This window comes from Lagopus leucura, unplaced genomic scaffold (assembly GCF_019238085.1).
Source record: "Lagopus leucura isolate 7727_CA_CO unplaced genomic scaffold, USGS_WTPT01 Super-Scaffold_100015, whole genome shotgun sequence".
In the NCBI taxonomy this organism is placed as follows: domain Eukaryota; kingdom Metazoa; phylum Chordata; class Aves; order Galliformes; family Phasianidae; genus Lagopus; species Lagopus leucura.
The window spans coordinates 9,426,589-9,452,416 of NW_024962269.1; the positions used below are offsets into that span (position 1 = coordinate 9,426,589).

General features: G+C 40.1%; 1 protein-coding gene and 1 long non-coding RNA gene across 2 annotated transcripts in view; one reads left to right on the plus strand and one right to left on the minus strand.

The window, feature by feature from the left end:
- The window catches only part of IL16 (interleukin 16), a 41,226-nt gene that overhangs the window by 15,267 nt on the left and 131 nt on the right, over positions 1 to 25,828 (minus strand). Inside the window, exons 2-7 of the mRNA XM_042876252.1 lie at positions 16,950 to 17,003; positions 12,225 to 12,636; positions 4,171 to 4,307; positions 3,552 to 3,660; positions 1,254 to 1,350; positions 669 to 811 (exon numbers count right to left, since the gene is read on the minus strand). Coding sequence (XP_042732186.1) covers positions 669 to 811; positions 1,254 to 1,350; positions 3,552 to 3,660; positions 4,171 to 4,307; positions 12,225 to 12,636; positions 16,950 to 16,999 — 948 coding nt within the window. The 5' untranslated portion in view covers positions 17,000 to 17,003. The remainder of the gene's footprint in view (positions 1 to 668; positions 812 to 1,253; positions 1,351 to 3,551; positions 3,661 to 4,170; positions 4,308 to 12,224; positions 12,637 to 16,949; positions 17,004 to 25,828) is intronic.
- On the plus strand, positions 11,352 to 25,266 carry LOC122182741. The gene is made up of 3 exons (XR_006179971.1): positions 11,352 to 11,413; positions 12,259 to 12,316; positions 25,192 to 25,266. It is a non-coding gene; the product is annotated as an uncharacterized LOC122182741 (long non-coding RNA).

Sequence of the window (25,828 nt, forward strand, 5' to 3'; positions counted from 1 at the left end):
ATGCCAACCAAAGAGCCGATGGGCAGCACCCACCACATGGGACCTCAAATACCCTCATTTCCCTTAACTGTCTCTGCTCCTCTGGGTTGTGGATTGCTTAGACAGCAAAGGGGCGTACATTATCATGGTTGCTGAAATATGTCTGACTCCCAGTGGACCAGAAAGAGCCTTATGAAGCCAACATGAGCGGTGACTACCAGCCACGAGGTGACTCCATACCCACATGTGGCCATAAGTGGGCTAATGGAGGGACGTCTGGATGCTCACAGCAGCAGGGCCCGAAGCTCAGGCCATGTGCACAGAGCATCTCCATGGCTAGCAGTGGGGAGGTGCCAGGGTAGGGTCCTCTTCAGTAGTGAGCTCTGGGTAGTGAGCTAGCAAGGTGGTACGAACCACCTTGGGGGGAATTTGCACACTGTAAAGCCTGCCAGGGCAGAGGATGGGAGAAGGTGCTGAAGAAAAGGGGTTTCATTGGCATAGTGCCTTTCCTGCTCCTCATGGGGGAGAGGAAACAAGTGTGCCAGAGACTGGTGGTGCCTCTGGTGCCATTTTCCCTGTTTGGGCCTGAGAGGAAGATATATTTTGATGGCCAGACTGGTTTCCAACATCCATCAGAGATCTTCAGTTTTATTTTTTCTGTTTTTCAGGTGATTTCCCATAGCACTTACTGGGGTTCTCCCTCCAGAGCAGTCCAGCTGTTGGGAAAGTGATTTCCGATTGGTATGGAGGGCATGGGGCTGCCGCTCTCTGAAGGGCACGGCTTTCCGGGGTGCTGTGCAGTCCATGTCCCCTATCCAGTACGGGTTTACACCTGCAGGACATGGGGAGAGGGGCCAAGTTACTTCTGCTAGCTTTGGAAAGCTCTGCATATTCATCTGATCAGGTACGTTTCCCTTAGAAAAGTTTTTTTTTCCAGCTGTAAATCTCTCTGAAGGGAGCCATCTTTTTAATTCTAACTTGTGGGAATAGCAATTAGTGTTAATTGTATTAAAAACAAACATTCCCAACCACAAGAGCATCGGCTTATTTAGAGTACACTTTGATAAACATAAAAGGGAACGTTTACATGCAAAACCCCTGATTGTAGGATTGGAGAATATAAATACTGATGCCTTTATGTGGCAGCAGTTCTTAGCTGAGGATCTCAGAGTGTCTGGACAACAGCTGCGCTATCTTCCAACACTGCAAACAGAGTACTGTGCTGTGAACACCCAGAATACTACAAGAGAAAAAACGATTTCTTTGCAACTTACTGGTTGAGTTACTGCGTGTCCGTTGACACAAGGGTTTGCTTTGCAGAAAACAACCATTTTGTACTTCCAAAGGCCTTTCCTTACAGGTTGGTGTTTCCTTTGAGGTGGAAAAAAAAAAAAAAAACGAACTGAGAATATATAAGGAGAAATACTTCCATTTGTTGACTTTTTCTAGTAAGACTATTACATTGCTATCAATAAATTCTTGAAAGTGATCTCCATTTAAAAACAAATTTTCTCCTAATTTGGCTTGTAGCCAAATGTGAAAACATTGTGCAAAATTAATTACTTAAAATATAGAAGATGATAACATAGTAGATAGCTCAGTGCTTTGTCAAAGAAATATGATTATAACTTGCCAGAGCAATAAGGTAGAAATAGATTTTGGTCTTTAGTCAGAACGGACATAAAATTAATGGACATCACTAATCGATTCAGACAGTCTAACATTTTGATGTATGGATAAAGTGTAGCCATCCTGCTCTAATTTTTGAGGATGACAGGCACTTTTAGGTACTTTTTCTTAGGAGAGCATTATTTTCAAAACAAAAACATTTGGGCTCAGCTTTACAATAGTGAATGGGTGTCTAATTCCCACTCGTCTCAAAGTAATGCCCAAATATGTGTGTTGGCATTGTTGAGGACAAGGGTTGAGCGTTTTTCAAAAACTAAATAATAAACACATGATAAATGATGATAAATTATATGATTAATCTGATTAATAGTTTGATGTTAGGAATAACGTCTGGATACATATTTCCTGATAGTCCTGTTTCTGTCACGTCATAGGGAATGCCATTGATCATGAAGGAATCACAGTCAGAGGAAGAATATTATTGAGTGCAGACAGTGTAGGGAAAGTGATTCAGTAGAACTCCAGGTATAAAAGGCTTTTGTTCAGCAGTATTCTGCAGCAGTAAGAAGAATTAAGAATAAGAAGCAGTAAGAATTCTGGAGCCAACCGGGACAAATACTTTCTTCCAAATTTTAGGAGCCAAATTTTCAATAGTGCTGTCTTTTTTATTCAGAACTGACAAATGGTAATTTTCCTCTTTGACGGCAGGTGGAGGCATTAGTCATGTAGCTAAATCATACTAGGGCTTTCTGCTCCCTTTCTCCTATGAGCTCTTGAGAATAAAAAATGCAGAGAATGTCCTCAAAGAGGCGTTGTGGAACTGATTTTGCAGAGTTTCTTTTACAAGAAGAATTTAAAGACAAATTTGCATCAAAATACTTTTTACTCTTAACCCTTAAGTATTTTGATGCAAATTTGTCTTTAACAGCACAGGTCACCTGCCTGGTACTGTGCTACAATAGTTTGGTATATTTCTGGCCACTGAGCTGCTTAAGGAAGAGGAAAAAAAGCAAAAATCTTGGCAGAACTCTGTAGACATCTGGGTGAAATAGTTCATAACTGCAGTCCTGGAAGGGAGTACTCTCTACCCAGTCTGACTACCTGATAGCAGGCCCAGTCAGGAATACTTCCTCAGTCTAGGATTATACCAGAGTTTTCTATGTGATCTTACCGTAGATAATAATAATTAAACAAAAAGAAGAAAAAACAGCAACCAGATGGTAATTTTTTTCCTTGAACCTCAAGCAAGACCTTACGCCTGCAACAAACCTTTGGCTAAACTCTGTTGTCTTCAAAGCGGCAAACGTGTGATTAGGGGACCAACCTCCAACATTTGCAAGTGAAAAGCTTTTAGTGCCATCTGGTTTGGGGTGGTGAAAAGGGTCTAATCCAAAGAAACAGATCTAAAGGGTTTCACCGTGAAAGATTTAGCGATAACCCAGGGCTGCTGACCTGCAAATGCCTCCTATTTCCCTGTTTGTTGTAGAGTCCCTTAACTTTTATCACAAGAACTTCCTAGCTACAGATCCTAGATTTAAAAAGAAAAGAAAAGAAAACAAACAAGAACAACCTCTACTTCAGCATAGGAGTTGCTTTCTGGCTTCTGGACTCACGGATCCTTAATCCACCTCTTCTTTTTCTCAACTTCCAAAGGGAAAATGAGCACTGGCAACCTATGTGTTTCTAAAAAGATGGATTGTACAGACTTTGCTAGAATTTCCCAGGGCTTCTCCATAACCTCTGTTTATCTGGGAAAAAAAAATCTCTGCTGAAAGCTACTAGTCTGACCACAAGAGGTTTGGGGTTTAGTCAGAAAAAGCAAAACCGTGTCCTTCAAATGTCTGATGCACAAATTCCCTTCCTCTCTCTTAGTCCAATCACCCCACAGTTGTGGGGGGAAACACAACTTTCATGCTTACTTTGCTAGCCATCACCATGCTCACCAGCTGTGTTGTTGATTGAATGAGAGATTCAGCCTCCTTGCTGGGCAGATCTTTAAGTGATTGCCCATTTAGTGTTAACACTTCATTCCTTGGACTCAGACATCCATCCCTTAAAAAGAAATAAAGAATAGAGGAAAGTGAATGCATACTATTTTACATCCAAAGAAAAATATGACACTATTGTGCTATGTGCCTCACTTCAGGAGTCAACTGCAATCCTCCCTCTGCCTTGGAGAGAGCACTTTCTGACATGTTTTGATATATTATATACTCCATCTCAGGGAATATACCCCATTCCTAGTCTATGACTACCCTTTGCTTTTGAGGCTCTTGTTTTGCCTTAAGTCTTCAGAGCCAGAGGCTTCAAGCCACAGATGTATGTGCTATCGATGGGGACTGAGCTCATGTGTGAGACATTCCCTCCCAGTTTGTGTTTCCCTGGTTGGAAGCTCCCATACTGGCCAGCTTATTATATATAGGTAGATGCTCAAGGAGTAAGGGCTTGTGTCCAGGCGATTATGACAGCACAGAATAGCCCAAACTTGTTGCTGAATGCCGGTTGTGCAACAACTGTGCAAACAGTTCCCTTACAAGCTTGCTAACTCCACATGTGCTGTACCTGTTTGTTGTGCTTCCAGCAGGTACCTGGCAGCTTGAGAACCCTTTCCAGATGGAGGCACAGTTTGGACTCCTGGAAAGCTTGATTCCTGAGCTGCTGTTTCCTCTGGTTGCACACAGTCTGCAGATGCAGTTGTCCTGATTCAGAAAGGTGAAAGATTGCATTAAAGAAAATGTTCCATGGTTGCTAAAAGTTACATAAATTTATATTGCATCTTGTGAAGAAATGCTGAAAATTATCTTAGAACCAGATTGCCTCCAAGAGGAATGAGAATTGGCCTTTAATGGTGTACAGTTGTGAAAGAATAATTTTATTATAAAGTCAGTGTTTAAAAAAAATTGTTTTCCTTAGCTTCTGGCTAAAAGAAGGAAGAGGAAGAATGCTGCATATAGGGGAAGAGAACTGATAATATGTTTGTAATAGTAACTGGCTAAATTTTGCTCATGCTGACAATTTTAAGAAAAGACGGGGAGGAAGAGTAAACACACATCAAAAAAGGAAATACTCCAAAAAAATATGATAGCTGTGAATGAAAAGTAATTGTATACAAAACATGAGGAGCTCCACCCTGGCTGCTGACTTGTTAAGCAGTGGGCAGGGGAGCAAAGATGACTGCACACTGGAAGGTTTTGTCATCTCCAGTCTGGTTGAGGTTGCTGTAGTCTGTGTGCTGCATCTGGAGGGCTAATTGTAAGCACATTTGTAACACAGTTATGAATCATTAGCATATGGGCATACAGAAAGAGAAATAGTCTTAAGTCATGTGAGTAAATAAAGCAAAGAATGGATTGACTAAGCATACAAAGGAAACACTTTTGTCTAGGAAACACAGTCCTGCAGCACAGATACTTAAACATTTAAACAGTCTGAAGAGACAAAGAAAGCTGGCAAGTTAGTGCAGAATTCTTTCTCCATTTTCTCAGTACACCTCCTAATTCAAGTATTCATTCTCGCTGAGCTAAATCCACTCTCCCTGCCCACACCAGCCTCCCCAGACAACACAAAGTGAACAAGGTCCTCAGCGTGTTTTGAATCCATGCTTGTTTCCCAGCAGAGCTGTACAACTGACATTTCAGACAGGGATGCACACTCCATACATCAGGACAGGCTGTTGTCAGCAGCACTGTCTTGTTCACAGGCACAGCAGAGGTCAGCTGTCTGTATTGCTCCAGGGCCCACTTCTCAGAGTGTCATGGACTATTTCCAGTGATTCGTAGTTCTCTGACAGCACAAGGGAAGCTATATAACCACCTTCTTTAGTATCTCTGGAGCTGCTTCCTCCCCTAAGCAGAGTTCATCCAGCCCTAAGGGTTATTGTGCCCTTTCACCACAAATCAATAGGGAACACATTATACCTGACTGTCAGCAAAGGCAAACTTCGAATTTACAGCAATTTCAATACAGGTCATTATCATCCCAGCCGGCTGTTAGAGCTTGGTTCCCATTCTGAAACCTGCCAGAGTAAATCCAAGGCTGTGAATGAATGAAGTATTTGAGTTTGAGCCCTGCAGTCACTAAAGACTGAATTCAGTAGGTAACAGATAAGGGCTGTGCTTGTACTGACTGACTTGTTAACTCTGTGGGTTTGCTTGCATTCCAGATTGTCTCCCATTAATGAGGAGCGTCTGAATTTTACGAAGCTCTTTTGTTTTTTGAAGAGTGCTTCCAGTTAGTAATAGGTAAGTGTATGAGTATGGACAGGATTCTGTTTTAAACCAGTTTGTCTGAACTCTAGTATTGGTTTTGGAACTTCTGCATTTACTTTTCACCCAAGGTAAAATATTCTGGGGAAATATATGCATGAAATCAGGACTGTGTTAGGTTATTTTCCATCCCATGGCAGTGCTCTAAAGTCTTCAGCATGGTAACAAAATAAATTTGGATGTCTTGAAATGTCAGATCTTGAGTAGAAAAAATATTCATTTTATACATCAGTGAAAACTTACAGACCAGATTCTGCATATGTGAAGCATCCATTAAATCAACAGGGTTCTCGAAAGAGCAGTGTGCTAATTCTAAAACAGTAGAGATGTAAGATACTAAATGTAGGAGCCATTATGACTGTGTTCTGCTCCCTTGAAATATGCAGATGTTCCCTCACTGCTGCAGGTCAGGCATGCACACTGAGAGCTTCATGTAGCTGTCCTTGTGCATTGCAGTCTTAACTTCCACTTAATGGTGGGCCTCTTCAGGCACCCCCCAGCCTCTCTCATGCTCATTCCCTTCCAAGAACTTGTTCTTAATACACAGCTGCTGCACACATAGTATTTATAATACTCTTTGTAGTTATTTGTCAGAAAGGCATTTGGCTGTCATCAGTTTCCCAGGACATCACAGAGGTGCAGTGTGTTTGGCTCTGAGATTGTACATTGCGCGCCGTGTCAGCCCTGTGGGGAAGGTGTTTTGTGCAATGGGACAAGTGCAAGGCTGGAAATTCTGGCTTGTATTGGGACACGCATGTGAAATAACACCAATGAGAACTTCACAGAATATTCTTTCCAAGAGCAATCAGTTGTATGCATTTAGAAAGAAAGAAGTTAAATTCATTGTGCATTGTAGAGAAGTCTTGGGAATCGTTTTATTTTATTTTTTAACTCTGTGGTCATCTTACCAAGTAGGGCAACATTTCAAATAGACTCTATGTGTCAACAGTTTTTAAATGCATTTATGTGAACTACTTAAAAAAAAAAAAAAAAAAAAGTTTATTGGACAGGAGGGACACGTGGCAATATCTGTATGTTGTCAGCATTTGCACTTCTTTTGGGCCCTGGATATAGATCCCTGTATTCACATCCAAGTTATTGCAACATGACAGAAAATTAATAAAAGCTGTTCTCTAGAAAAGTAAACATTTGACCACTTCACGTGCCAGCAGTCAATTTGCTTTGGGTTTTGTTCTTTAATGTCCTTTATTTCCTGTCTCACTTATTATTATATGCATAGAAATATTGCTGATGGTTCCAAGAGTAAAAGCAGCATTTGTTTTTATTCTCCTCCCTTTTACTGTGCCCTGCTGTTTTTGCATGGTGATTTATAGCTCTGTAGCAAATGCTGAAAATTTGCTAAAGTGAGGCTGAGAGGTTGAGGAGGGAGGGAATAGGCAGGTGGATTCTAGGTCAACTTTGCCTACGCATTATTAGTGCGTATTTTTAAGTGCGTATTTGCTGCCAGTGAATAAAATCTATCTGCTTATAAGGGACTTTGCAACCCAGCACTTCAGGACTCAGGGGAAACTTGTGTTTGCATTGCCCATTACTGTGAAACCAAAATGAAGATGGTCTGCAGGAGTGCATTATAAACAAAATTAGTCTTTAAGCTGAATCTGTTTGGCTGAAACTTTAAAATCAAAGAGGGAGTTCAAGAGTCTTCTTAAATGCATTTATGTTGCAGGTGAGAGTAAATTAATATTTCATGTGCTTTGCTCTGGAAAAGTAATTTGCAAGTCCAGGCGAATCTTCTCCTCCTGCCCTCCTCCTTTTGTTGTGCTAAATGAAAAATTTTGGAGGATGTTTTTCTATCTGCCATTTAAGAGATTTCTTTTCCCTTCGTGTTCTTATTAGGCATTTCTAGCCCAGAGTCCCTCTCAAAACATCTCGTTCCAGATGTTGTTTTGAAGTAAGGGTAACCATGGCATCTGTGAAAAACTAAAAAACTTTTGTGCACTCTCAACGTAAGACACAGTAGTTAGATTGTCTGCAATGAAGTGTTATACAAGGCTGGTTCACGTAAGGTCTCTGACTCTGTTAACTAAGCATATGACAATGAGCTGATTGACTGCTGGTTAAAAAAAGGCCAAAGACACACAAAAAAGCAAAAAATCTAACAACAGTACAATAGTGAATTTAAATATTTGGCTTCTCTGCCTTCCCAGCTGTGAAATGACTGGGATTTCCAAGTGGAAGATGAAGAGAACACAGCCTTTTGGGATTTTCTTCAAGAAACCTGTTTTCCTGCATCATTTCTAACAAAGAGTCTCTTCTGGCATAAACTGACATGACTCCACTAATTCTGACATCCCTCAGCCAAAGCTTTGGTCCTTCCAAAATATTTATAGTAGATGTAATTCGTTTTCCCAGCAGCATATTCCCTTTGCAATTAATAAAATGGTAGAAGCCAGGAAGCCTTGGGATGATGCAAGAATTGGGGCATGGGATTCAGGTTCTGCCCTAGATACACAATCAGCATATCATGTATTTCAGACAGACCTTTCCACCCATCATCTGGGCTTTGATTTGTTTTTTTGGGCAGCCTGTGCCCTGGCCCATATTTTGCTGCATGCACCGTCTTAGCGTTAGTGCCTCTTTCCCAACTTGCTCTGGGGATAGCATGGCCCTGATGTCACAAAAGCGAGAAGGCTGAGAGGATGGACAGAGAAAACAGAAAAAGGGAGGAGGAAGCAGAAAAGTCCAAATGAATGTAGTCTCCTCCACTTGCTTTGTTTTTCCATCCTCGCCATAGGCTCATGTTCAAGACATTACAGTCTGTTGCCATAACACTTGTCCTGGTACCAAGGAGCCAGCTAACTGGCTTCTGCACAAAAGCAAGTTAATAAAAATAATTCTGTGACAACTAAGGGAGAAAATGACCTTTTGTGTTTTTTTTCCTTCAAGCAGAGGATCAGAAACCAAGGGAAGCGAGAACAGAGAATGTTCTGGGACTGAATGTGGCAGTGCAAATCAGCTCGAATCGAGTGTTTACATAAAGAACTCGTCCATCCCTTTTACAGTTTATTCTAGATGGTTTTTCACCCACTTCTGCCACACTCACTGGTAACTGTTGGTGCTTCCTAGGCTGTCCGTGGTGCAGGGAGGAGAGCCCTTGAGTGAAAAGGAATGCTTCTGGAAGAATCTCTCCAACCCCGTGAGACTGCTGCTTTCCAGAGAATGAGTCAATATTCTCTCTTCTTGTCCGTCTGACAAATTGCAAAGCCTCAGATTTTGTAATGACATGAGCAGGCAAGGCTGTCTTTGACAGTTTACTTTGTTAAATACATCAGGTATCAGATGCTGCTTGACATTTTTTTCTTTCATTACAGGCCACCAAAAGCCTGCTAGTTTTGTGAGAAGCAAACTACAAAGGAGATCTTATTTATAAATTGAGAAGCTGGTTTCCCAGCTGTGTCAGTGCTAGAGTAAGTGTGCCACATCTTAGAAGGTAAGTGGTCCATGAGCTGGTTGGATGGATGATGCCCAAGTAATGTCACGTGCTGGAGGCACAGTGAGCTATAGTTGATATGAGTGAATCTTGGAACATGGAAACCAAATGAATTATAAAACCCTTCTCATTACTGTAGCAGTCCATTTAGAGGAGAAAAAAATCCTGGCTATTTAGAATATATAATGAAAGTAGAGGACATACATTGAAGTCTTTGGTGTGAGAGATTAATGGATCAGACTGAGAAATTATTTCCCAGGTAACATCTTATAGTTCATACGTTGCATACTATAAGGTTTTGATCCAGCTTTTCTTTGCCTGGCTGTGCATGGTGATGTGTTATTTACTACTTTTGCTTTTTGCACAATCAACCAGACAGGAAGAAAGAAATGGTTGGGAAGTGCATGAAATGATAGCTTTCTGGTGCGGTAAAAAGAGCAGTAGGGAGGCAGAAGAGGAAAAATATGTGCCTCTGACCCATATGCAGAAGTCCCAAAACATTTTGCTTATGGCTTGTGTAACAGTGAATCTCATGCAATTGAGTGGGTGGCAGCCCTGGCCAAGGCAGAGAGGGTGGAACTAGACGATTTTTAAGGTCTCTTCCAATCCAAGCCATTCTATGATTCTATGAGATACTTTAGTTTTCGAACAGAAGAATGAAACTAATGTTTGGAAGACTGATGTTTCTGATTCTCCCCTAGTCCTGAAGAAGGGAGACACAGGGAGCATTAAATCACGCTGCACTTTTAAACATTCTTCTCTCATTCCATGTTTAACAGGAAAAAAATGAAGTTGTTCAGTTGCATGAGAGTTGCTGTCACCTTCAGAGACATACTTAAGACTGTAGGGAATGGAAAGCAAAAGAGCAGTGGGATAACCTCAACGACACCACAGAAAGAATGGAATCAATTTTCTTGAACAAAGGCAAGGATCCTTCAGCTCTGAATCACACAGTGTGAATTTCTGAAGAGTCACGTGGAGATGAAGAGAGTGTCGTACTTTAAGACTTGAAAAACACTTCCTGACTCCTTTCTTAAACAGAGAATTTTCAAGTTTAAGATAAGACACGTGGTATAGAAAGATGATGACAGGCTTGTGCCATATGGAAAATAGAAATCACTGTTTTCATAATATAGGGCGAAGCCTCAGCGTAAGCGGTACAGATAAGGTCCGTATAGCTGTTACTGAAGTTCATCCCACTTAGCATGCTGAGATAAGGCTTCTCACAGCCACTGATCCGTGACTCTGAAAGGCAGGAATATTAGCAAGTGGCATCTGAAAAAGTTTGTATGGTTATGAGAGCTCTGAAAAGGGAATTCAGTGTGCCCATTACCTATAGTGTCGGTGAACACCCCAACTGCACTGGTAAAGGCCTAATTCTGACTGATTTATGTCACTGTCCATCCAGGTTCCTGACCCTCCCTGTTCAGTGATATTAACACACCAACCAGAGGGGGTTGATTCCCTCACCAGTGGTACTTATCCATACAGCAGCATTAGGTATGAGAATTACTCTGTTCCCCAGATCCCTGTTTGAGCTGTTTGTTAGCTAGAAGACCAAATAACTTACAGTCTGCAGTAAGATGTTGAATAGTTTCACAAGGCTATGGATCACAATGGTTATTGAAGCCTGGATGTTTTGGAGGTATGCAAGAAAGCAGGCTGCAGTAACTGACACATATCCAAGAAAACACTTCAGCTGTGCTAAAAAGAGAAAAGGGGAGAGTGACAGAGGCCAGCTCCTTCGTTACTCCCAGATGAATATCAGCAGAATGTATACAGGCTGTTTCCAAATGAGAGGAGGTGCTATGGTTTTGCAGGTGTATTTTTGTATTTCAGTCATTTCCACCTATTTAGGTTTTCTGTCAGAATGCAGCAGAAACTTGGCTTGTTTTTTGTCTTTGTTCTGTGGTTTTGCCTAGGGGCTGACATGCATCATCACCCAATTTCTGTCGTGCTGCAGACTTTGCAATATGGGACTACATGCTGTGATCATTAATAAGAAACTCAAAAAATTAGGGGAGATTCAGATTTCCAGTGCAATCTGTCTTTTGATGTAGAGGTCTGGTTTCATCAATTTCTACTGAAAGTAAGTAAAATAGAATAGAATATGTAGGTGTAGGTGAAAGAAATATAAGCACTGTTGTATAATATAAGAAATATAAGCCACTGTTTGTACATGTAAAAAGCAAGTGATACAGGGTATTAGAATGGTTCTAGATGCCATGAAGATACAGGCTATTAAAAGTCATGTCACAGTTGCAGTGACATACCAACAGGAAGAGAAAAAATGAGCAAGTAGGATACATCAGAGAGAAGGAAGCATTTCCAAAGGCTTCTAAAACATATTGCCTAGACTGAGAAATGGCCAGAGACCTGGGGTTAAAATAGTTGCTTCTAGATTAAAGGAAAATATAATATTTACATCTCTAGAGAAGGTGACATCTCTGGTTTAAAGCCATCACTCCCTCCTTCCTGGATCAGAGAGAAGGAACATCTGCCTGTGAAATCTCCTGTGTCTTTCATGGTATTAATATGATTTATACTTGCATAGCTTGTGAGGTCTCATTGTATCATGCTTTACATGTACATTTTTCTATAGTGACAGTTCTGTATGTTGAGCACAATACATATTGCAAGCAGAAAGCACCAGCTGTGCTAGTTTCAACAGTGAATGGCCTAGCAGCCACTGATTTCAGTGCAGTGCTAATCAACAGGGTGCTACAGGGTGGTCAGGAAGCCAATACATTTTCATGCAGTTTATACACAGCAGAAACATTGCAAGCCCACAAACTCTAAAAACGCCGAGTGGGATCCTGTGTTCCTGAGAAGTATGAATTAACACATCTTGTAACTACTGCAGTGGAAAACCTTACGATATAGTACACCTCAGTGCCTACCTTGATGAGTAACTTTCTTCTCATGTTGTTGCAGTTCTCATTTGCGGCTGCCTTGGACTGGGCTCTGCTGGTGATGACACATGGAGGATCAGGTGGGCTGTCTTCTGTCTCTGATGTGCTTGGCAGTTGTGCTCTAGGGCAGCAGTCAAATTCCTCTTGACCCCAGCTGGTGGAGATCTCAAAGGGATCGGGACATTTCTCGTCGGGACTTGATCCATCATCACTGTTTCTGGCACTGCACAGTATAAGTGATCTTGAAATAGAGCGAAACTTTCTTGACTTCCTGTTGCCAGCATTGCTCTTTCGATCCATCTTCAGAGAGCTGGTGGTGCTGCTCTTTTTCCTATCATTCTCCCATTTATGTGGCATGATATTTTCAATAACTTTATCTGCTTCTCTGTTGCTAAATATCCTCCAGGAAAGGAAATATAAAATGTAAGTTGTAATATATCCCCACTTAATAACCTACACTACTGAAAAGCCCTAATGAATAAATCGAATCAACAGAGCCTTTCAGTCTGCTAACAGCCACGTGATAGCTCATGACTTGCTAATTCTGTTTCTGTGCAGTGCTCTACTAAATTTGCCTTCACCTTTTCATTCTCTTCACATGCTCCCCAAGCACAATGGAGTGCTTTTAATAAATGTTTTTGATGCTTCCATTGTGCTGCTTCCCTTTGGCTTCTGCTGAATTTGCATGTTGAAATCCCAGATTGAAAAAGAAGATACTTTAAAAGCATTATTCTATCCAGCTAACATTATCTGAACAGAGGAAGCTCCTTTTGAAGTTTAATTCATGAAACCACTATAATTCAAAGAAGATTAATCAAATTGTCAACGTTAAGTTCTCTGCCTGGCACATCTGATTTGTAAGCGGCTTAGCAGAAGTAGATTTTAGCCATGAGAAGGTAAGGAATGTCAGGAGCTGTAAAGCTCCTACCTTTGCAGACCAGAACTCACTTAAGACTCACATTTACCAGTAATGCAGAGATCCAGTGAAGCACTTTAGATGTGAATAGCTGATTAGGGATTGAGCTCCGTAAGGGTATATGGCTCCAATACATCAATCAAAAAAAGTTCCATTACAGGAATGGTTTGTTTCAGTGTGTGATGCAGCAGAGCAAATTAAGAGAAAGTGGAAGAAATGCTATACAGTCAAGATTTGGCAGAGGTTGGAGCTTTTGTAGAATAAAAAAAGTAATGAGCATGTTAAGATAACGAAGGGGAGCTTTGTTAAAAGGGCTTCCTTTTTCTCTCAAAAGTTTTGCAGAAATATTTTGTTAGGTATATGGCAGCAGTAGAAGAAAATTTCAACACAAGCAAGTCTAAACCAATCACTTTGACTTACTCACTTGATTTTTGGTTTGCTTGTTGCAAGAGCTTTTCTATTCTCAATATCTGATTGATACATGTTGAAACTGAAGGATTTGTGTAAATGAAAGAACGCTGTGTTATACTGAAAATTGAAAATGGTTGCAATTTAAAAAGGCATTCTCAAGTATACCACTGAGAAAAGTTTGCACAATGCTTTACAAAGCGGTTGGCTGCTTGGTTTTGGGTCTGTGTAGAATTAAGTAGGAGCATCTGCACTTTGTACCCAAAATGTCACTGGTGATACAGAAACAGAAGGCAGACTTTCTAAAGGCTCTGTACAGCCATGACAAGAAACATAGGCCTGCAAGTTCTGACCAAGCCAGACCTATATAATAAATCATAAGGATTATATTTTTCACTTTTTGTGTTCTCATAGAAATAACAACAAAGAAAAATATATACATAGATGATAAACACTATGCAGTTGAGTACCCATCTCAAGGAGCTATATGGCATTGCTGGAGAAATATACAGTTCAGTGTGAATCAGAGTTTGTTTGGATTTATAAAAGTAAAAAATCGCATGTAGGTTTTTTCAGGAGGAGGGAGGCCCCTTTTTGCACCAAGGCCTACAGTCCTTTCTGGTGTATTTGATAGATGATGCTCCCATAGCTTTCAAGTATAAGTTACTGTCACAAAAGTCCTAATATTGCTCTATTCCCTGATGTCTCTTCCCGAACAAAATCCCTACGGTTTCAAAAACTCATGCTAACATTTCAGAAACTTCTCAGGATTCCCAGCAAGACGTTGTCCCATAGCAAATTTTAAGTTTGAATATTTCTAGAGAACATGTCAAGTTGAAGAAAATCATTGTGTTTTCTGCCTTTCTCCTGTGTGTCTTTGGGAACTTCACTGCTAATCTGGAAGAGTCTGATCTTACTGGGTAGGAACATTGCAACTGAAGTCACTCGGCTCCCAGCCTTCCCACTTTGGCACAGCGTATTTTATTCAGTGCATAGAATCTTCTACTGGTTTTTAGAGAATACCTTCTCTTCTTATGAACAACATAATTTGCAACCCTGGCCAACTGCAGCCACAAGTGTGGATGGAGGACTGCCCTTTGTGGGCTGTAGGCTCAGATGTCCTATTCAGCATGAGCTCTGTGAGGACGCAGAGGGAATGGGGAAAAGGTTGGCACAGAGCTCAGCTTTAACACATGGTCTTTTTGGTTGACTTGCAATACTATTTCTCTAGGATTAATCTCCTTTTCTGCAGTATTGAGAGAAGTTTGTTTTTAGAGCCTCTATGGTGAAACTTAGTTTGAAATGCAGAGATGAAAAGTGCAATGAATTACATTAGAACAATAATTTTGAAAACTGAAATAGGAAGTTGTTGACATAATTCAGTATCACAAGCTTGCAATTTTTGTATGTTTTTTCATTGATTCCATTAGTTACAAGCTGACTGACATTTATTGCCACTAATATGTGAAGACCTTCAAGGTTTACAGATTTTTATTGACTGTGTTTTTAGCATTTTGGCTAGCTCAAAATTTCAGTATACCATAACTTGTATGTATTTTCAATATGTGAGTTACAAAACCTGCTTATCTTGTGAAGTTGGTGTTGCATTTCCTGCATGTCTTGAAGGCATCTTAGAGGAAAATGAAATCTGGCCTACTGAACCAGAGTGTGGACTTGAAAAAAACAATAGGATTGTCAGGATGAGGGGAGCTTCGCAGCTTGCTGTCATATTGGGGTAACTTCTGCAAGTAACTCTCCTCAGCATCTAGGTAGAAAGCAACAGAGCTAACTGGCCGTGGAACATGCAGCACTTGAAAGTCTGCAAAAGTGACTGTTGATCCTTCTGTGGTTCTGGCATCACTATTAGATACGAGCAATAAGTGTCAGAAATGAGCCTGAATTGTGCATTCAGACCTAAACAATCTTGCCTTCGGGGAAAAATTAGAAGAAATAGTATTTTTCATTCACGGATTTCTGTGTTGTACAAACATTAACTGCACTCTTGCTTCCCTGAAGAGAGAATTTTTAAAGAGCCATTAAGCAATGGGTAAGCAGAGGACTTAATAGCTTAATGGTCAAAATACTGCTCTCTGGAGACTGGTATGCTAGAATGAAGGATGGGGAGAAATGCGGGAGCCCTTCCTCACTCTGTCTGAGGCTGCTGAGCTTAAGAGCATCAGTACCAAGCACTGCCATCAGTAGTAAGTGCTTCAGAAGGTGTATCTGACTATTTCTAAGCACCTGGGATGCAGGGCATGTAGAAGCACCTGTTGAAACAGGGAAGGAAACATTGCTGTAAGTGCACTCTTCCTTCCCACCCCCCCAGCAATGCTCCTGCAAAATATTACCCTCGGCAGAAAGAACATCTTTTTTTGCCATGTTGCATCAGTCATTTCCCCTACCCTTTCCCTCACCCCCATCAGAACTCTGTTAGCTCAAAGACCAAATTTAACCCTGATTTACCAGGTATCTCAAGGAAAGCCAGCAGCTGCAGTGAAAATAAACCCAACAGACCTGGAGATTTCCAGTTAAATACTTGCTTTTGCTCCTAACTAAAACAGCATCCTTTCCAGGGCTGCTGGTCCATAAGTGACAGAAATACGGGAGGTACCAAAAACATATTCTATACATTTTTCAATAAAAATATCCAAAAATATTATTTCACACAGAAAACAATATCATAAGTGCTAGAGAAGCTTTATGATTCATTGCCATATTCCACAAATTTAATTCAATGGGCACAGACAATTACTTCAAAGTCAGTTCTCCAAACCATTCATCTCTTCCTCCTGTGCACTCACTGCTTGTCATTTTCTCTTGCCATTCTTATACCTTCAGCATGCCTGATGGAAGTTGTCTGTGGTTTGTAATGCAAACCAAATGTTCTTTCTCTCTCTCTTTTTTTTAACCCAAGCTTTATTTTTCCAGCTTTAAGTCTAAAAAGCCTTAACTCAGTCTGTCTTCTGCAAACAAAGTAAATGATTTGAGCAGTGCCCATTTGGTTCAAATTTTTGGTTGGATATTATACCAAGCATTTACAAGATGTAAATAATTTGAAGTAGCTCCCAGGCTGAATGGGAATGCATTGCTGTTAACCATGCAGTAGGAAAGTTAGAACTTTTTCTTTACTAGCAAGACAAGTTTTATGTTACCAAGTGCTAACAGCGTGATATCTTGCATCCCATTTTAATCTAGATCTTGTGATCTCCATCAGATTCATTACTGAGCAGTACTATTAGAACTGAATTGTTGCAGAAGCCAACGATTTCCAGGCAGTAGGAAGAGCTAGAGATTTGGAAACATAAAAGAGTAAGAAACTCTTGAGAGCTGAATTTACAGTTTAAAAAAACCTCTAATTCTTAAATAAAAATGCAAAAGGAGGAACTTACAACAGCGAGGCAGACAAACCTGACTCCTGCAGAAGGCTGTTCCTCTTCATAGGCCTGGCAAAAAAAGACAGAGTGAATAATTGAAAACACACTCTGATGGTGTCACGTGGTTTGGTTTCAGTAATTCTGCTCAGTACATTGGAACGGAGCTATTGTTTCCTAATTGAAGAAAATGTCAGCAAGGATAGATAAACAAAAGCAATGGGATGCAGTATTGGGGAAACTTTCCAGCGAGCTCCCAGCTACCCATAGACGACAAGACTATTTAAGGAGTTTGTGTAATTTGTTTTTACCCATCCCTTTCTGGTCCTAGGATTGATGGGGTCCCAGCATGCTGAACCTACTGGGGAGTGGGGGGGAATCTGTGCTAATCAAGTGCAGGATTTCCTGCTGGATGCTGAGAAGGCAAGCATGTTTCTTGTAATTTTTAGCAGATATTTTAAATATGATGCCAGTAAGAATTTCATAAGCAGTTTCTGTTCCAGGAGCTACTTCTGAATGCCAATCCTTTGTATTTCTCACCATGAAGTGGCACAGTCTCTTTAACCAGCCAGTTCGTAGATGTTCTCCCGTTGATGTGCTGAACTGCAATTTTGTGATCCAATCTTATCAAGGACTCAGAAAACTGAAAACTCATCAATTAGAGTCTGCTCTTCTCCACCTGTCAATTCCCAGCTCTTCTCACACAGTAACAACTGAAACATACTTTCAGTCGTAGAATCCTAATGTCCAACCCGAGCCTTTGCTGGTGCAACTTAAGGCCATTACCTGCTGTCTTACCATTGTTACCTGGGAGAAGAGGCCAAGACCCATTTTGCTACAATCTCTTTTCAGGGAGTTGAGTAGAATTGATAGTTTACATAGAGAACATTCCCAGGAGGTGTTCCTGTTTCAATCAATTAGCGTTAGCTGTCTCAGAAGTTTTTGAAAATGTACAAACTCCCTGCTGTGAGTTGTTCCTATCTTCCATTGAAAGCAGCCACACGTGTTGACTGTTAGGTTGGATATTCACAAAGATTCCTTCTCAGAGTGGTGATGCAGTGGCACAGCTGCCCAGGGAGGTGGTGGAGTCACCATCCCTGGAGGTGCTCAAGAAACATGTGGATGTGGCACTGAGGGACGTAGTCAGTGGGCATAGTGGGGCTGTGCTGGTGGTTGGACTGAATGATCTTAGTGGTCCTTTCTATCCTTAATGATTTTACGACTCTGTAATTTCCAGGAAAATATGAAGAAAAATCTGAATTTTACATGTGGCCCTGCCTGCTCATGGAAATGGGCAATGAAAGTATTTAGACACCTGCTACGCTTTGTATTATGTAGCCTGAAGATTTTGGTTTTATTGGTCTATCACTAAATTCACAAAGGAGAGAGTTTAAAATGGGTTGTAAAATTTTGCTTACACTGTCTCATGTTTAGTGGTCTCCTGTGAGTTCTAGATAAAATGTGGGCAGTGAATACGAGCATCTGGTCTGTGAGAATGACATACCAGGGCAAAAAGTGCTGCTGAAATCTCTGCTTTGTGCAGCACCTGCTGTAGCCCTGAAACTCTCTGCCCCTGATAATACAATTGTGACTAATTTATATTTAAAGCGCTTACAAAATGAAAAGAATTTGGCATTATTTTTCCAACAGATAGGTTTTCAGGGTATGAGTTTTAACTTGGGTGACCGTAAATATGTAACATTAGTGCTGCTTTTTGAATGCTAATCCTATAGAAGAGCCATGATTTTGATGCTGAGTAGTGAACAATGGATATCAAGTAGCTTTCCTGGAAAGACGGAAAAATAGGGATATGATTTTATGCTTTAGCAAACTGTTCCTCACTAAGCTTAAATTGAGAGAATATTGGCCTTGTGTATAAAATGAAATTCTATACTGTCAGTACCACAAAATCGAAATATCTATCAGGAAGCAGAGCTACGTACTGTTTAGCATTGAACTGCCTTGCACTGCAACATACACGTTGTTGTTTAGCAATAGGGCACTCATTCATGTAAATTCTTAACAGTCCCCATGTTTTGATCCAAGCTGATTGAGCTGGAAACTCAGAAAGATCGGAAAGCTTTTTTTTATTATTATTATTATTCCCATTGTCATATGCTATTGCATTTCCTGACTATGGGCTGAATTCTGTAGTCCTTAAGCCACTGGAAGTTTTGTTCATTCTGAATCTGGATTTCTGCCAGAGCCAGCAGCAGAAGCAGAAATATCACAAGGAGGGGCTGTATTTTCATGATGTTTCACTGTAACCTTTTGCAGTTTTTTTCCATCTTCTCTGTACAGTAATTGTTCAGCGCCCAGCGGTGAACTGAAAAGCACATTTTTAGAAGCCGTAAGGAAAAAGAGACAGAGCCCCTCCTGCGCCTGCTGTGCTGTGCTAATGGTATGCTTTAATACTGGATCCTGTGGTCAATCTTCATTACATAGCTAAAAGGAATCATACCAGGAAAGGGGCAATAAACACTGATCAGATGCTCGAATTTTTTATGAAAGGATTGAAATGATGTGGACTCTTTCCACTGAAAGGAGCTGAATTGTAAAAGGTTTATGAAATAATAGTTGTTATAAGGAAAGTCAGCTGGGTTTCTTTACTGTCTTCTCATGTAAGGGACAAGAAAGGAAAAATGCAATAAAGTGAAGAGTTCAAATAAATAAAAGGAAATACTTGAAATCTAAAGCACAGTTAATATGTGGAACAAGAAGCTAGCAGAAATGAGTCCTTTGAAGTTAGCTGTTTTGCCTTTGATTTCAGCAGGGCAGAGATTTCACCCCAAGAGATGAATAAATGAAAATATCTGCAGTTCAAGGAAGAGAGCATGCAGAAGGAGCAACAGCTCTTGCTGCAGAGTCAATGTCCAATGGTACCATTCCCAGGTAGAGCAGTGCTTCTGTCCTGGGTTAGGAGACACTTTTCTGACATCTGGTGTTAGTCTCTGATGGAAGTGAGAGGAGAAATAGAGAAGCCACTGAACGTATTGCTTATGAGTTCTTCTCTCTCACCTAGAATCCAGATGTGTGTGGAGCCAGAGCAGATATGGGAGCTGATCCCTCTTCCCCTCAGATTATTTTCCAAATCCAGAGATTTGGATTCTAGGGGACAAATTTGCAGACTATTCAGTACTAAATATTTTGCCTGTTGCTACTGGTGATAACCTTTTCCAAAAAGGAGCATATAAATTTAAGCGGAACTTTTGCATTGGGCAAATCTAAGTAATGATGGAACACAGCCTCAGACCGGATTTCTACCCAACCCCATACTTGTGATAATAGGTGAAGAAGCCAAGAAGCCAATAGTTTGAGGTATGCTAGCTTTTGTCCTGTCCTTATATTGCTCTGCAAACTGATGAATTACAAAATCATGGAATGGTAGGGGTTGGAAGGGACCTCTGGAGATTATCTAGTCCAACCCTCTACTAAGTATGTTTTTACGGTAGGTTATACAAGAATTAGTTTTATCTTAATCACAGACACAATTTTCACACATTGCCTAGTCCAGAAAGCGGTTATGTTGCACAAGACAGTCCATCTTCTTATTGCTAAGCCAGGACTGGATTAGTCACTTCAGTCTTGGGTTGTGAAGCTTTTACTCTGCCTCCCATCCATCAAAACATAGCAACGTAGGAAATGGTATATTTAATCATCCTATCAGCACAGTTCATCCAGTATCTCTTTCCAGCAAAGGCTAGTGGCAATTGCTTCAATAGAATTAGCTTAGAAAAAAATAATCAGCGTTCAGGAAGTGTTTCTTCTGAGTGCCTTGTTGATAAGAAGAGGCTGACACCCTGCGGTTTTCTATGTATTCCAGAATTGCTGGAGCTTTTTACATTATGATTGGATAGCACTGTTTTAGCAGAAGCTTATGAGGCCCATAATGGATGAGTAGTTGCAGTTTGTCAAGTTAGGTAAAGCTCTTTCCAGTTCCTTTCAGCACTTAGTACCTGCTTTTGCCAGGAAGCACAAAGAATTTTCTTCTGTAGATGAAATGAATCTTGTGTTAAGTAACTGTAATTTATCCACTTCTGTCTTCCATTAAGTTTTGATTATCCAGAGGCAATGAGTTTCATGTGTTATGTAAAAATATACTTCCTTGTACTTGCTTCAGATTTGCTGCGTCTAGGATTATTCTAGGAAAAATGCCCTGCTCTTCAAGCCTTTGTAGAATCCTCTTCTCATTGATCTCTTCACTGATGTCATCCTTTATCTTCCACATACTTCTGTCTTTCCTTTGCTGCCCCTCCTTTCCCTCAGCGTCGTGCTGCTTTCATACATTTGGATCTCCTCCTTTTTCTTCAGATCCTTTTTTAAGTCCACTTCCTTTTGCAAGCTTTGTTACCTGACTCTTTCATAATGGTATCCAGCTTTGCAGCCTCTTCTGTTTCCAAGTGAAATGCCTCCCTGTGAGTTAGTCAAGGTTCCTGGGCCTTGTATTCCCAACTACATGTGCGTTGCATGACATGCACTCTCACTCTCTCTGACATTCTCTATGCAGTATGTTATTCTGTGCATACAATGCTTTGTTTACAGAAAAGTATCCCATGTGATCCAAAGAAATACTGCATTAAGAGATTATCTAACTGAGCAGTAACAGTGGAGTCGGCGTGAGGAACATTGACTGTAGCCGTCATATGGTAGATGAGGCCTAGCAAGAATCATAGCCTTGGAGCAAAGTGTTTTGAGTTGTGCTCATTTAATATTTTTGTATTGGGTCTTATAGACTATGCATAAATGATTGTGTTCATCTTAGAGAAATACTACAGGATATTTGTGTTTGAGCTATGAAACTGCTAAATATCAGGTACTGAAGACTAGATCTGTCTATTTTTTTGTAAAGCCATTGACTGATACAGAGTTCACAAGAGTAGTAAAAACATTGCCTGTATGTTGTCATTCTAATTTAAAGCAAATATTTTTAAAGGTTATGACTTTACTTCCTCATTCTGCATTTCCAATCACATAGTGTTCCTTTTTCATCTGATTTTGCATTCCTTCTGATTTATAGTCCCCTGAACTGTAAGTTGAAATAAGGGGCCCTTTAGTTTGAATGAAAGGGGAATTATTAATTGCCAAAACTGTGATTCATTGAGCAAAAAAGTAAAGGGCAGAAGAAAACTGAACTTAGTCTACATACAAAAATCACATGAAAAATTTCTCTGAATGTTTCATAAGTTCAGTATTAGAAGGTGTATTTAGATCTGTCTGGTCTTCCATTTTATTGTGAGTCTTCGTTGGGTTGTGTCATATTTGTTGCTACTGCGTTTTGTTTTATGCCTTGAGAAGCCAGATATGAATGAAGGGAAGTAGTGAAAAGACGAATACATTTCATCTCTGAGGATATTGGCAGAATTTTCTTCTTTGCCACTTTCAAAGCCCAATCTCAGTCTCACTGAAGGCCTGTACTTCACCATCCCTTAGCATGCCATAGGTAGTATGCATGGTCCTTCTTGGTTGCTGGCTTTGATGAATCTTGGTGGGGATTTTTGTTTCAATTTAGCTTTTTCAGTGGTTGATGAGGAATTATGTAATCTCTTCTTCTTAGATATCTCTGCCTAAATAAGATGACTTCACTGCTTTTATAGATTGTCACTTCTGTTGCAAGGCTTTATAATTATCATTCCTGATGCCTGGCAGAGGTAAAGCTACTTAACACTGCCACTTCTCTGCACAAAGTCTTCAAGACCCTTCATGTTTCTGCTGCTTTATCACTAAGTCTGTGACAATTAGAATGAAACTGAGCTGATGGTTTTTATTTGTGGCATTGAGGATACCGGCATAAAGTTCCAGTGGCAGCTGTCTTGCTCTTCACTTCTGTGCTGTAGCTTCTAACAGTGATATGAGTCACATCCATTACTCACAAGCATTATTGTTGACAGCAAGATGAGACTAAATTATCTCACAGGTTTCTTGTGCTTGAAACTGTATAATCTGTTGCAAAAAATAGCTCCCTGGTAAGACACAAAGCAGAATGACTCTAGTGCTTCACAAGATCTGATGACACCCTGCCTGTAGGTGTGACAGATGATGCAAGAGCCAGATTTAGCATCCTAAGCACCGAGGAATCTCATGTTTTGGGGAGACGGCTTTTCTCCCATGCTTTGAGATAAGCCTACAAATTTAGAGCAGTGCCTGGTGTTGAATAACAGCAGCCAAGAGATCTCCTGAGGATTCCTGACATTGGTTTTACTTTTTTTTTTTTCCTACAGAATCACAGATTTAATGCTCAGGAGGTGTTGTTACATTGAGTTCATCAATCTGACAAAGAGAAGTTTAAGCTGTAATTCCTGTGTTGATGATAATGATTTCTGCTTCAGGTAGAGCATGTATTTTAGGATAGCATCAAATCTGGATGCAAAGACATTATCTCACTAGTCTTGAGAACTTGCTGTATGCACAGATAGGCTGTTAGTTGCTGTTTCTTTTAAATGTCTCTGTATCCACATACTCATTGACTCTTATTTTGACATTTGTACATTAGAGCTTGAAAATTAATGTTTGGCACGTTAAAGACCTTCATCACTTCCCCAGCATTTTTATTTTACTTTATTTTTTTAAAATTAGTAAGGTGGAGGGAATTCAGGTGTCATGAAACTTTACTGCGTTTCTTAACATTTGATTATTTTTCTACTTTTGTGACATTCTGTTTTAAAACTGAAAAACAACTGTTGGTCTCACAGTGTCTGTAGTCCAGGGCTACCAGATAGTGGGTAAGTAAACTCCATTACATTAGGAAGAGCTTCCTTACTCTGTAAGAAGCCATTATAACTCACATCACTGCTACTATGTTTGTTTTGCAGCTGATGTAGATGACATTTTCTGGTGTCCTTTCTTCATGTGTGCTCACTTTTTAGTAGGAATCCAGAGAATATCTAATATTCTCTCTATAAGAAATAATACAAAATCCTGTGTCTCAGCTTGAATTTCCCAAAAGGAACAGTCTTTTCTGGAATTTCAGTCCCAAATAATTGCCCTACATCATGTTCCAAGTCAACCACACAACCTGGAACCCAAGATTTCTAGTTTGGTTCCCTTTCCTTTTTCTTCAGCATCTTCTAATCTGGTGATGAGTATTGTCATTCAGTTTGGGAAGTGGACCTTCAAAGATACAACTCAAGTAAGAGTTAGAGGGATAAGAATACCCAGATTTTGGGGGGTTACTTATAACAAAGAGGAGTTTCAAAGGTTTGGGTTTGTTGTTGTTTTTTTTTTTGTTTGCATGTTTTTGGTTGTTGGTTTGAGGGTTTTTTTTTTTTTTGAAGAGGGGGAAGGAGAGGACCCCTGTTTATGGCCAAAATGAAGGACCTTTATGTGTAAAATAGACAGAAAGATGTTAAGGTTTTGTCAATATCAGTTTGAGCTCCCCATTAATCTTTGTCAGTTGCTTAAAGTATGTATAAGTGAACCTCATCAACCATGTCTAACACACTCCACTCACTCCATAAAGTGGTCACACTCTGCCACAGCCCAGTTTTTGACAGAGCACTATAGTGGAGATCTTCTAGCTCTGATAGTGACCTGAGTATTGGACACTGGATAAGTTTACTTCCCCTCCTGTTCTTGATCCCTGTCTGTTGAAACGAGTTGTGGCAATCACCTTCTTTCTTGGATGGGAAGGGATAAAAAGTACTATAAGATAATTAAATTGTACTCTTTTAATTAGACAATAAAACAACTCTTAGAAAACAAGTATTTGTTTCTGTCAAGTAAGGATGTCCTGTACCAATCCATCTCATTATGCAGAATATATTGCATACAAAATTCATTCTATATGATAATTCTGGAAACGTAACAGCTGACTGCATCTCCCCAGGGGCTGCAGGCCAGGAGGTGTGTGCTTGGTTCTGAGCATGCCAGCTGCACAGAAATGAGGTTACAGTGGCTGTACAGACATACATCACCAGTGTCGGTGTGTTACACCAGCCTGCGTGTTTTTTCTGTAGGCTCATGCTGCATGAATCAGCTACTAATGAGGTCCATAATAAAGGAGACCATTAAGTGAACACTGCATTAATAATGTTGGCAAAGTCCCGAGACTACAGGCGTTATTTATAGCATATGACTAAACAAATATGCATCTCCTTGGAGGCTGAGACTCTGGGCTAATTTACTGATTTCCTGCACAGGCTGGTTCATACGGAGATTTGAGTAAATAGTGCATTTGGATGTCTTGTTTGGAAGTATGTTTTGAAACACTAATCATATTAATATTGAATTCTAAAACGGATTGGAAATGTGTGTGTGTTTTCAGAGGATTACGTTGTGCCCCTGTCCAGTTCTTGTGGAAATGTGTTTTTCTGCATTGCATCTTTAAGAAAAACAGAAGATTTGAAGAGTACTGCCTGCAGCTACAGAGCTCTTGAAATGAGCAGAAAGGTTAGAAACAGTTCTGAAAAATGATGAGCTTTAGCAAAAGCCAAAAAAAAAATCACATATCCTCTTCTGTACATCCTGCTTCAAAATGAATTCCTTTTTCTTTTTCTTTTTTTTTTTTTTCTAATGGAGATTAATTGCTATTGAGAGAGAATTGAAGATTTAAATGCATTTGAGTAATGAATCGCTTGATTTATGCTTTTGTTTTTTGTCTGCCTCAAATACAGCAAGTTTAGAGAGGCCTTCAGAACTGCAGGAAGCTGCAAGCTCACAAAATTTCCTTGTACAGTCTGCTGATTTTATGTGAGTCAGGAGAAATAGGAGAAATATTATATAGCAAAGTGAATGTGTCCTGAACTAAGATACTTCCATGCACAGCATCTCTCTTTTAAGTAGTAAGGCTGATCATTCAACAACTTCCTTCAAATTTCTCACATAACTTAAAAACAAAACACCCATGACAACATATAGAAAGGCAAAAATACAGTTTGTGAAACACCCCTGCTTTTATATCT